Source organism: Trichogramma pretiosum, unplaced genomic scaffold (assembly GCF_000599845.2).
Source record: "Trichogramma pretiosum strain Unisexual culture from Peru unplaced genomic scaffold, Tpre_2.0 scaffold57, whole genome shotgun sequence".
Taxonomy (NCBI): domain Eukaryota; kingdom Metazoa; phylum Arthropoda; class Insecta; order Hymenoptera; family Trichogrammatidae; genus Trichogramma; species Trichogramma pretiosum.
The window spans coordinates 632,450-644,971 of record NW_019641637.1 but is presented as its reverse complement, the minus strand read 5'-3'; the positions used below and the strand labels follow the sequence as shown (position 1 = coordinate 644,971).

Below are 12,522 nucleotides of genomic sequence, written 5' to 3'. Positions count from 1 at the left end.
TGAAAAGCATCGTTGTCGCTGCTGCAATCATCGTCGCGAAAACGGATATATTCTGCGAGTAGGAAGAAAAGAAAACGAAATTTCGCTGCAATATTTTATTTAGTTCGTTAGAAAAGCTCTTACAAAGGTGCATAAGCATCGTAACGACGCTATCGACGCAAGTACGTCGTATAAGCTCGTCGATGGATGCGTTAGATTTTAGTATTCCATAAGCGTTTATCAGTAGACGAGCGGCAGCTCGATGTTTACGAGCCGGATTGGAGTGAGTAAGTTACATCGATGTAATGGCTCGAGTCGGAAAAATCGCTACGCCTGGGAGCTGTGCACGTACTTGTTGTAATCCTTGAGCGCGTCGAAACGCTTCCGATGAGTTCGGTCCATCTTTATCGGTCCGTCGTCCAGCGGCCCTTGGCTTTGGCCCAGCAAATCCGAATGCAACGCTTTGCTATTTGTAGCGCTGCACGTGCTCAGCTGTAATTATTTGTACACGACGATGTGTGAATTTTCTCCATATCATTTCCTTCGTATGAAAAAATCACTCACTAAATAAACGCACGCGATCGCTAGTAGGGCAATTTTGGCTTTCATGTTGTTTTGTGCGTCGTGCTTTGTCTCTGTGAATGTTTTTTTTCGACTGGAAAGCGTCTTGTATTATATGAAACATCGTCTGGATGTATTATCTGTAGTCGTGTATAGGTGCTCGTAGCTGCTGTTTTAGCGCGCAATAAATGCATTATTCACGTTGGAAAAATGTCATCGTTATACGAGTTTCATAGTCGGTAAAATTTCACGATAAGCCATGCGCAGTTGTTTACTCGCCGTTGCGATCTATCATCATATTTGCCGCGAGGATAGAGGAAAGAAAATGTTTCGCAAATTGCTGAAAATAAAACCACATAGAGCGCTGACTTTTTCCATCTTCGATATTTCCCGCGCGTGTCTTATCTGCGTTCGATGTATTTTGCACGACTATTTGAAAGTCCAGGGCAAGTCTCTGGTACTTTGGCTCTGTGTATTTTTGCATTCAACGTTCGCGAGCGGAGCAGCTCGAGTTAATAGTCGTTTTTTTTCTCTCTCTCTCGACTGATTAATTGTCAGCGAGCGGGACGAGCGGTTTACTACCTGTAAATTCAGGACGAGCAGCGAGCTTTCAACGACGATACATATACGTACCATAGTCTGGGCGAATGTGGCCAAGCTCAAATTGAATCTCGGGCGTGTATATTTACGCAATTTTGCAGCACTTAAAAAATGTCAAGTTTTCCTCGTCGTTTCCATTTCGCATGGCTGTGTCGCAGACTATCCTGCAGAATAAAGATAACCAAGTTGGAATTGTTTCAGATGAATAATTGAAATTCGTGAATGCGCCTATAGCTGACGCAAACTCCTCGTGTTTAGTATCTGAATTATCAAGTTTTCCAGGGGTATAAAGAGCGTCTCTCGCTGCGCCGAGGAATTGGCCCGTGAAACTTTGAAGGAAAAGATGAAAAGTTGCGCGAGCAACTTAATCGACGACTCTCCTCCAAGGATGACAGATTCAGCCCGAGACTGCAGCTTTTGACTGAATTTTTTCTGTCGCCCAATTTACAACGGAATTTCTTCAATTCAGTGTAAATAGCGGAATGTAAGTAATAGCTTTTCGAGCACTTAATTCGAATCTTCTGTATATACTCAATGAACGAACTATCCAGGGCTGCAGGCTTGAGTATTTGAGCTGCGAATTCTCGATGCCATTGAAATTTAATCATACGGTCTTTCGCTTTGATTTAATAGGTGCACCTCAAACTTTGCAGTATTGGCAGTATTCTCGTTCTTTCTTCGAGTTTCGCGTGTATCGTCACTGCTTCGATAAACAGCTCGAAAGAGAGTCCAAAGTCAACGGACTCGAAAGAAATGGCAAAATATGTTGAAAACCAAATTGTCAACGGCCGGACGCGCCGAGAGCCTTTCATAGTTGAGCTTTGCCGCTGGAGATGCAGACTTTTCCCCAAGTATACTCGGCGCTTTGCACTCGTGACACGTTCGATATAGCGAACATATGAGAATATCACGAGAACAATAAAGACATTTTATTGGGTGAAAATTTCGAAGGAGGAAAAGCAAGTGGTTGTGGCGCGGCGTCACGCCTGTTGATTTATGCGCGCACGAAACGAGATAATTCTCGTAATACGTGAGCGCGATCGTATACATGGATGTAGCGAATTTTGTAATTCAATCAATTGTGCGCGTGCAGACGCACACGACCGATCTCGCTTCGTATCATATAATAATGCGAGACAGCTCGGGTAGGTACGCAGTAATGTCCGACGCTCGGAATTCATTATACATTCGACAGATTATTCCACGCACAAGTGTGACTCAAGTTTCTGCCGCATATGCATATAATTCATGCGCGCTATAACGAAAAGCTTAAACAAACACGAGATGTGCATATTATTCGGAAAACGAATACTCTGCAGAGATCGATTTTTTCTCTTTTTTTTGCTCCACTGCATTATCGAGGCTAGGAAACGCGCTTCGGGATTTTCCCGTGCAGCTCGTACGAGCGAGAAAAATTTGCGTTATCTCGCTCGATAGCGAAGAATTCGCGATCGTATAAATGGGAGGAATTCGCGCATTCGTTAGTTCAACGAGGATAGTTCGGAAAGTGAAATTATGAAGCCCGTCGTCGTTTATTTGGCCTGCGCGTGGCTGCTCGCTGCGATCGCAACGAGCCAGGCTGGTTTGCCACCGCCGCCCTCCCGACAGGACGACGTGCTCGTGCTCATCGACAAGCCCAACGTCGCCGGTGAGTTGCACGACTATTTTTCCATGTTGAAACAATTCTCAGTCGGTGCGGTCGTTACGTTTCCGCAGCTCAGCATGTTCCCTCGGACAGCACCATAATTAACGTGAAAAAGAAGATCCGCGACAATGTGTACAACTTTTACGAGGACGGCTTCGGCCTCCGAGAGAGTGAGTAATGCCAAAAAAGCTCGCATATATTTCGCATGTAAAAGCTCGAGTACAAGCGTTTGACTTTTTTTATTTTTTAAATAGCCCCGCTGCTGTCTAGCTACTGCAGCGAGGCCAGTTGCACCAACTCCTGCATCCAGCGCAATTTCGGCTCGAGCTTTGGTTTCTGCAGAAACTCGCTGTGCCAGTGTCTGGTGCCTGCCTACGCGGTCAGGTCCTAAGCTGTGTGTTTTCTGCGACCTTCAAAAATAAATGAGCTGCTGATGCTACATGGAATAGTAAAAATACACTCGACCGCATCGAGCGATAAACTGTCGCCAATCGATACGGCTCCAGCATAACATCTTTGACTTATCTTTATTCGCTCGCTCGCTTTTCCGACTTTAGTGTGACCTTATTATTTTTCCATCGACGCGCTAGACTGTAGAGAAGAAAAGTGCAATGCGCGAAGCAGCTGATCGGAACGAAGAGGCTCGTAGGGGCGCGTTTACGACGCAGCAACTTGGTTATTCGAGGCTCGAGCTCGCGGGCTTAGATGCATACTCGAGACACCCGATTCTTCAGCTGTCTCGTTAACCGATGCACCGACGAGATCCTCCGCTGCAGTATATATTCCGTGCAGTTATATAGGGTGTAGCAAGCGGTAAGCAAAGTTTGCATCTGTTGAGCTGCTATGAGTTTCAAGGGTTTAGAGATATCTTGCAAGCTGTGGCTATATATCTGGCATCTCCGAGAGATGGAAGCTCTAAGCTGTGCTGTGCGTGAGAGGAAGAGAGAGAGAGAGAGAGTTGATCCGAGTAATTTGACTCGCGGCGCTGTTGCTCCGTTAGTGGCTTATAATCCGAGCGAATATAAATTGTTTAACATTTAACGATGCGCCAGAATATAAGATTTTAAAGGACGGAAAAAGAGAGAAGAAGACGTTATTTGATTGCTCTCCAGGGCTAAATTAAGGATTAATTCGCCGAGAGAGATTCAGCGCCAATAAACAGAGGGCGTACGTATATACTATATGTACAACTGCATATGCACCGTAGGGGCCGTGTTTATAAAGCTCGACACTCGGGCAAATGGAATTTTCCCTTTAGAATTCGCTAAAAATTCGATACAGCCTCGGCCGCGATATTTATAGGTATCCCGAGCGCGCACGGATCGAAGAAATTAGAGTGAGAGAGAAAGCCGGTTTACGCAACGAGCTAACTTTTCGAGCGCATACTCCGATCCTTTTATTTTGTGCAAGCTGAGTTCGTTGCGAGAATATGAAGGTTAATACACTTTTGATCAAAGAGAGCTGAAAAAAAAATAAATAAAGAGAATGACCGACTGGGATAGAGTAGATGAATTTGATCGATAATCCCCGAATGACTTTTCGCTCCGTGGCGTGAAGCTAAGCTCGCGGCGGAATTGACTTTTTCTCGAGATTGCGCACCCGTATAAGAACGTGACTCCTTTCGTCTATATGTGCATGGCCAGCTCATACCTTTTTCCTTTTTTCCAAAGTTTCTCGGGCATATATCGTAAAAACTGAGGCGTAGTTGGCACACGCGCATTATATTCGGAACAACCAATTAAAATCTACATCTATGCTTTTAGCTGGGGTATAAACTCGAAAGGGGGAAAGCTCACTAGGGCCTATTATCCATGAGCAAAAGCGTACCTGCGATCTGCCGGTTCATTCTTATAAAGTGCGCTAGCTACTCTACCATACTGCATTACTATTACGCTCATTCGAGCCGAATTTTAATTGCTACAAACTGCACGCTGGTGTTTCTGCAGGTCGGAAAATATTTTTCAATGTTTATTCCGGCTTTCAAGCGAGAATTGCCAAAAAATAAATGGACGAAAAAATAAAAAAATAAATAAAAGAAAATAAAAATAAAAAATCCCGAGAATGAAAAAGCTCGATTCACAGACCATGGATCAAGGTAAAATTTAAGACGGGCTTTGGCCAAGGTACAAGGGATTCGAAGCTAAATTCAAGTTCAATTTCCGTGAGGTATAATAAGCGCGTCTCGATCGCTATAAGTCATCTCCGTTTTAAGGCCAGTTGTAGCCATTTCCATTATTCATTTATCCGTTTTCTATTTTTTCCCTTCACTTACGTACGTATGTATGTACAACATACATTTATTCAACTTAGCCGCTACGAACTAAGAGAAAAAAAGGCTAAGCTATCGTCAGCCGAGTCGGAGGTTAGAACGATATATTTTCTAATCCTCGGGTGTGCGGCAAGTTATTGACTGGCCGTGTCGCGCGCATTGTTTGCTCTGCTTCGTATCCCACGTGTATACACGTCCGTGCGTGGAGTTGCCTCGTCGTCGAGCTACACTCGTTTCCGTTTAATTCTGCAACATCGAAAAATGTAAATACAGCTTATAAGGGGTAAACCCTGTGCCCAAGTAAACGTCAATAATAAAAATAGTACACGAGCTTGCATAGGCAGAGACCCTACTTCGCTGCACTCACATTTTTCGGCATTGGAGAATTAAACGGAAGCTAGTGCACATATGCACACTACACGCTTGGGATTGGTTAATTTACAGTTGTAATTATACTAGCTCGTCGGAGCTCGACTAGTTTACTAAGCTCCAACTGTTTCGGAAGCTTTAAATGCTCCGTAAATTCAATTTCGATGTTAGCCATATATACGCAGGCGGGAGCGAATTATAAATATATCGAAGCGAAAAATTGCCTCTCGGTGAATAGCTGGAATTTCGGGATTAATATCCGCATGTCCGTAGCTGGGAGCGAATTCAGTTGCGCTGGTCAAAAGCCCGCAGGTATATACATTCCACGCGCGCGGACGTACGTTCGATCGCGTGCGATTTATATTTGTTCAAGTTGGTTTTCAGCGAATAAGTTTGCTCGATTCAGTGATCTTGTATACAAGCGCATATACCCGTGAACGCGCCCGTCGCACGCGTATATATTGCGACTTTCAGATACGATTGAGCGAGCTTATTTTTGCAGATTTACTCCATAGCCCCGTGCGAGCTTTGCAGTGGCGCTGCTAATCAAACGTAGCTAAATTCGCACTTTCTACGCGAAAAAGGCAAAAGTTGAGATAAGATGGAAACAAAGGGCAGTCCGGGCTTGTTTTTCATTTACTGGCCTGGTTTAATGAGGCCGTTGCTCTGAGCTTAGCCTCGTAAATCATTTAATAAACGTCGTTTTTGAAAGTTATGTACTCATCGCGCACAGTCTGCCTACTATACTTCCTATACTGTGCCACTTGTTGCCGCGGCTACGCGTGAAAAACTGTATAAGCTGCGGCGAAAAATTGAGCTATAAAGTTTTTTTTTCTTATATTATCGGGGCCAATCGAGCCACGACTCTGCGAGAAAAAAAACTATCCAAAATATTTCCTTTTATTTTTTTCTCATCTCGCTGGAAAAAGTATCTATTTCTAAACGTCACTTTAAAAGTATAAAGTAGTTTCGCCTCGTCCTTTAGTATTCTCTGGAGTGACTGAGCAATACTATCACTTCGTCATCGTCGATTCTATTTTTTTTTCACTAAAACGCGTGATAACGACAAGAGGGTTCAAAGGGTCGATAAATGGATTTCAGCACTTCAGCAAGAGCGAGAGGGAAAGAGAAAAAAAAGGATGAAAAGTTTTGGGCTGCCACGGCACTACGATCTAATTAGCCGAGTCTTTTTTACATCTCCGTATAAGCACAAAGTTCAGGGCAGGGTTGGCTGCACAACGCACTGTACATCCTTCTTTTCTCTGAGGAAACTTTGATCGTTAAGCCATGTGGACGTTTTTATCCGAGGCTCGCACCCTTTAAACTTTTCTACTTATGTATGGATAATTTTAAAGGCTGCACGGTATATTACGACTTGAATAAATATCTGCCGAGAAGAAAAACTTGGCTGTGAAAAGTTTGCGCATGTATATGTAGGCGCGTACATAATACATGGACGATTTGAGGCAAGCTTCGATTTTCTCTTTCACTGCAAGAGTAGAGGGAGGTAGTTTTCTGGAATTACTTTATAAGCTCGCGCTGTGCTGGGGCATTTATTTATATTATTATTAATACGTGACAAAATTAGAGACGCGCAAGCCTATGCGCGCCTTGCGAAACAAACAACTTGCCAAGCGTATCCTTTGTTAAAGTCTGCAAGCTCGAATTCAGTACTGATGAGCTGCAGCAATGGAAACGTATACGTACGAGAGCGAAGAGTTTTGTCTCTCTCGCTCGCTCACTCGCTCACTCGCTGTGTGTCTATGTGCACGCGCGACTGAAACTTCGTGAAAGAGAATCTCGTTGTTTGCTCGGCGCGCATATATGAGCGACAGACGTTGCAAAGATATTATTATTATTATCATCATCTTTATTTTTCGACTGAAACTGCACGTAGCTGCTGTGCTGCGCGTTAATGTGCGGCAAAAAACGACGAATGTATAATGTAGGTTAAAATTTCGAGCGAACCGATGGCGCACATTATCGATGATAAAATTTTCCAACGTGTGTGCACATGGATATGCTTATGCGCTGTCGATTATCGCACTCGCGCTCAATATTTTGCTTCCGCACGCATACGTAGAAATACATCGATGCAGCTGACGTCAGGCTGTGCAGCTCTTCTCTCTTCTTCTCAAAGGGTGAGTTGTAGGCAGGCTTATTTTGACGTCATTCAAGCCTGGAAAATATTTATACACATGCACTTGTTTTTTTGCCGTCTCATCACGCGCAACTCCCTTTTTGCATCGGTCGCAACAGCCTCGCTGCGAGTATTTATTTATTCTCTGTTGCACATCGGCTTTAATGGGAAACATTTAAAATTCTTTTTCAAAAGATTATTTCTTTAAGGTCGTCTAGATCCGCGAGCGAGGCGCTAAGACTAAGAAGGGTTAATTTTTCATTCCACCAATTCATGCTTGGGTATTGTATCGTCTCGCTTGCAGTCGAGTTCCATACACGCATTATGATGTAGCCTGCTAACCTAAATAACACGTGTGTGTATGTGCATATATGTGCTCGTCGACGAGAGCAGCATCAGAGACTCGACTCTCGAGAGCTATTTCCAAACTATATATACATACCAGAGGCGCAAGTATACACATGTGCATTGCTCTGACAATGGCTTTGTATAAAGCTTAAAACGGATGTTGCGCTGCACTCGCTAGACGATTAGACGCTTCGAAAGAGGTGGAGGCCCATGAAAACGGATCGATACCTAATACCTTTGCGACTGCATTCTTTATGTTTTTCCCAGCTACTTTGGGCTTTTTTGCGATCACTGACCAACTATACGATATTTTAATTCAGTTAATCTGTTAATGACCTTCTGTCGAAACTCCAGTAGCTCGGCGTCTTCATTGAAAAAGTGCCTAGTCACTCTCCTTAATAATTAAGCAACTCCCGCACAAAAGATATCTATTGATCGAGTAAAATCTTTTAATCCTCGCTATTTAATGCCTCGCCAACCTTTCCAACTGTATAGAAATAACTTGAGTGTATGTGCTATATGCAACGATTAATACGTGTACTACGGGTGATAAAAAAATGCCACTGCCACCAGTAATGGAGACACTACCCTATATATAGCCTCTGCTGCTTTGAAATAATAACGTAAAACAGGGAAAATAACTCGCCGAGGTCGCACAAATGAAATTATTAAAAACGCGAGCTTTTCCATCTTGAGATCGTTCGAGCGAGGGCAGCACGGCGCGGACAACTTCTCAATTATGCCGATAGGAAATTACAGAAGGGTCTTGAATGAGAAAAAATGAAGGCGTGGAAAAACTTGCCTCACAACTTTTGAGTAAATCTTCTTTTTTAAACAAACTAAAGGCGGGTTTTATTATTGTCTTATCTTGAAAATTTGCGGCATAAGTAAACGTGATTTACACTGTTAGATTAGGACGCGAGACTTGCAGCATTAAATTTAATGATGGATTCACATTCAAATTTTTTTGACTTTTCGAAATTGATGGCTTCGAATTCAAACTAAAATCAATTTTCACGACGAAAAAATAACCAGACTTACAAAAGTCGGGAAATAATACTATCTACCGGTACATTTTCGGAGTGAAAGATGTCTTTCTTAGTTCATAAAAGCTCTTTCAGGGCGCATTGGAGGGAAGAAATAAAGTCAATTTTTCTCAGCTTCTTTTCATATGCCCTTTACCTGTCCAATAGACAGTCAATGAACTTTATAAATCGAAATTTAATTTCATTTAACACGGCAAGTGTTTCATCAGACTTCAAGCAAAAATGTACACAAAGTTATGGATTTTCATTTTACTCCATAATTAAATTTTAATGATTCGAGCATCGGATATTACATTTTTTTATCACTCTTCGTGATTTGGCTTGAAATGACCGACGTTTCAATTAGAATTTCTCTAATGTACTTTTATAATTTTGAAACGCAGGTTAGGTTGCTTTCATATTTATGCGAGAAGAGAATATGCGAATAATAAAAGGATTACAGCATTATGAGTTTGATGATACAAACTAACAATGACACAATTTATATAAGTCACTGTCGAAAGTTATTTCGATGAAAGCGTATGAATTTTTCACTTTAAATCGATCATTCTCGCGATAGTGCTCGTTTCTGGTGTCATTATCTTTGAGAGCGGAGAAAGCCTCGAAAAAGCTCACTATTATATTTGCGCAGCGCGAATAGCAAATAAAACTTAGATGTGCACGCAAACGTGTTTTCGGCGTCTCTGCAATGAGGTTGCATTAGGGTGATGTTTACCGGGCTGACACTCGGATATTTTTAGATGGAAAAATGTTTCAGATGTTATTCGAAAAAATGTAGGTACGTCTGTTATGAAAGAAACCACCACGAAGCGAATAAATGCCGTATGCGTATGCATTTTAATTGTGTTTATTTGCTAAATAAACTTGAACCGGAATTTCTTGAAAAAAAAGTTCGACTTTAAGATAATTAGTTACGTTTTGCGATACAGCACATTTGCATTATGTAGTTGAAACTTTTTTCGAGTTCAAGTAATAATCTGAACGTTTGTCCGATAACGTGACCATTTTCTACGATCCATTAAAGACCAACGTCTTTTTTCAGCTATATTTTTCTATACACAAGAGCAGAGAGAAAGAGAGGTTCTACGTAGAGCAGCTCTTTATGTACTCTCAATATCGAGTAATCTTTTGCCTTGGTCTTTTCTTATTTTTAAAGCTAACAGTGCGAATTACTCGGCTACATTCTATCGGTGTTCTTCTTTTTTTTACTTTCTGCACTAGAGACCCTCGATAACTATAGCAAAGAGGTTAAGAGCACACATATGCGACGGTGTTGATTCAAGGGTGAAAGCGTTGAGATCTTAAAGTTATGAGAGGGCAGGAAAAGGGCACTAAAGCTCGATGCGTATATAATAATGTGAAAAGCTCCGTAAAACGGAGAAAACATTACCTCGTAATTTTCTTTTTAATGCAAAAATAACGATGCAATTAAATTCAATTATTATTCGCATGTTGTTACTGGCATATGATATCGACGCTCGATGCGTTCACATTCTGCGAGATTATATCACCAAACGCGGGGCTTTGATGTATAATACAATTTGCAAGCTCAATAGTCATTAGCGCGCTTCGGAAAGGTAGAAGAGGGGTTATAGTAATAAAAAAATCGTTTGTGAATTAGTTACCTTCATTAACCGATTTTGTGTGTAAACGACCGAGTGCAGCGTTATTCAGAATGGGAAAAATATTTTGAATCTCGTCAAAATTAATCTTTCCGATTTTCACATTAACCCATTGTGTTTCAGAATTTATATAAATTGATTATTCATTCAGAACAAATATTTATTGATAAATATAATTACAAAACAATCATATACTCGCAAAATGTATCCATGTGTCAAATCAAAAAAGGGTCAGTTAACATTATAAGACCACCGAGTGTTTTTGGAAATGATGTTTTTCCTATATTTTTGGGATACTTCATTAACAAATGAACATTTTAATATCATTTCAAGATTTTTCGGTGAACCTTTTCCGATTATTTTTTCTTTATACACTTTTATTACTTCAAACTGATCGTATTTATATATTCAATGGGTGATTAATAATTTTATATGAAACGAGCTTTTACATCGATTATTTTTCCAAATTCCACTGAACTACTCAATGATCCCACTCTTAAAAAAAGTAATGAGTAGTTTTGAGTTGCCAGATTTCCAGGATTGTAATTAGGCGTTTTTGTAAGTCTTGAAAATTATGGTAAGATGAGCGAAAAGTTTAAAAAAATGACTGTTATTTGTACATTTTAAACTCAATTAAAAAATGATTTTCTTTGGCCGGAGTTTTTTTTATAGATTTACGAAAATCAAGTAATTTTATATTAGTAAAATTCAAAATTTCTTTATCTATTGATAATAAGGAGCAAGACAAAAAACTACGTAAGTTAGGTCTCGGGAATCACTCTTCATACATTTATGTAACGTTAGGAAAATTAATTCAACGGTTAAAAATTATATTTGTAAAAAAGTATTTTGTTGAATGTATTTTAAAATAATATTTTAACTTAAATATCAGCCAATTTGTTATAAATCCATCATTAGTCAAATTTTTCTGAATTTTTGAAAAAAGAGTCAGTTTTAGTCTCGCAAAGCGGGTTAGATGCAGCTTATGAACATAAATATTCAATGAACTGCATGTGCACTCTGTATTTTGAAAAAAAGATTTTGCTTGTCATCAGAGGCGTAACAATTTAGCTCTGGGATGTAAAATATCCGTGCAAAATAATTTTTTTCTCTTTTAATTTTTTTCGCATGAAAAATTCCCTTACAACATCGATACACAACTAACCGCAAAATGTTATAACCCGATGGCAAGCTTGTTCTAACGCCCACGTGTACGAGCTTGATAACTGACCCTTTACAATTTTCTTCTTTCGCTTGACAAAAAAGCACGTTATCGCTGCTAAATTTTTAAGCACCAAATGAGCGTAAAAAAATATCACATTTCATGTTATTTAGTTGTTTTTTTCTTCGAATAGATTCCGCTTTAATGAAAAACTTCAACTGCAAAGAGCAAAATTTTTTTATTCATCTATTGGTGCTGTAGCTGGTGTGCATCGTTCATACCTACTACTCCCTCTCGCATGGCTTTTTTCGAATTTGAACTCCGTGTTGGAATTAATTTCCTCTGGCTATGTGCGTATTGAAAATTGTCCAGTTGTCAGATTTTTTACAATATATATATGTATATAAATAACCTTTTTTGTACGGACAGAGCTATATGCTAGATTTTTTTTGTTTTCTACAACTCTTAATTAAAGTTTCAACTATGTTTGAAGTTTTAATAGAATTTTTTATAGAATCGCTTGTAAAACTAAAAAGTAAATAATATTGCTTTATCTCAAGTTGGAGTGAATCATTGGTGTCGACTATAATATGTCATATTCTTATAGTGACCTAATTAATATCCATAATAGCTGACGCTCGCGCTTATGCTGTACATTACAGTATAGATGATTAAAATTTTTGTCTGACGTTGGCAAAAGTTTCGTCTGCTTATTGATTTTCCCATCCTCAAACTCTTTAACGATCTTTGGCCCTACGTTAATTTTCTTACATATTACTCG

At 40.1% G+C, this 12,522-nt stretch overlaps 1 protein-coding gene across 1 annotated transcript; it reads left to right on the top strand.

The window, feature by feature from the left end:
- Positions 1-2,611: 2,611 nt before the first annotated feature.
- LOC106648072 lies at positions 2,612-3,296 on the top strand. The gene is made up of 3 exons (XM_014364747.2): positions 2,612-2,788; positions 2,857-2,955; positions 3,040-3,296. Exons 1-3 carry the CDS (start codon positions 2,656-2,658, stop codon positions 3,174-3,176), a joined length of 369 nt encoding a protein of 122 aa, XP_014220233.1. The 5' UTR covers positions 2,612-2,655; the 3' UTR covers positions 3,177-3,296.
- Positions 3,297-12,522: the final 9,226 nt, after the last annotated feature.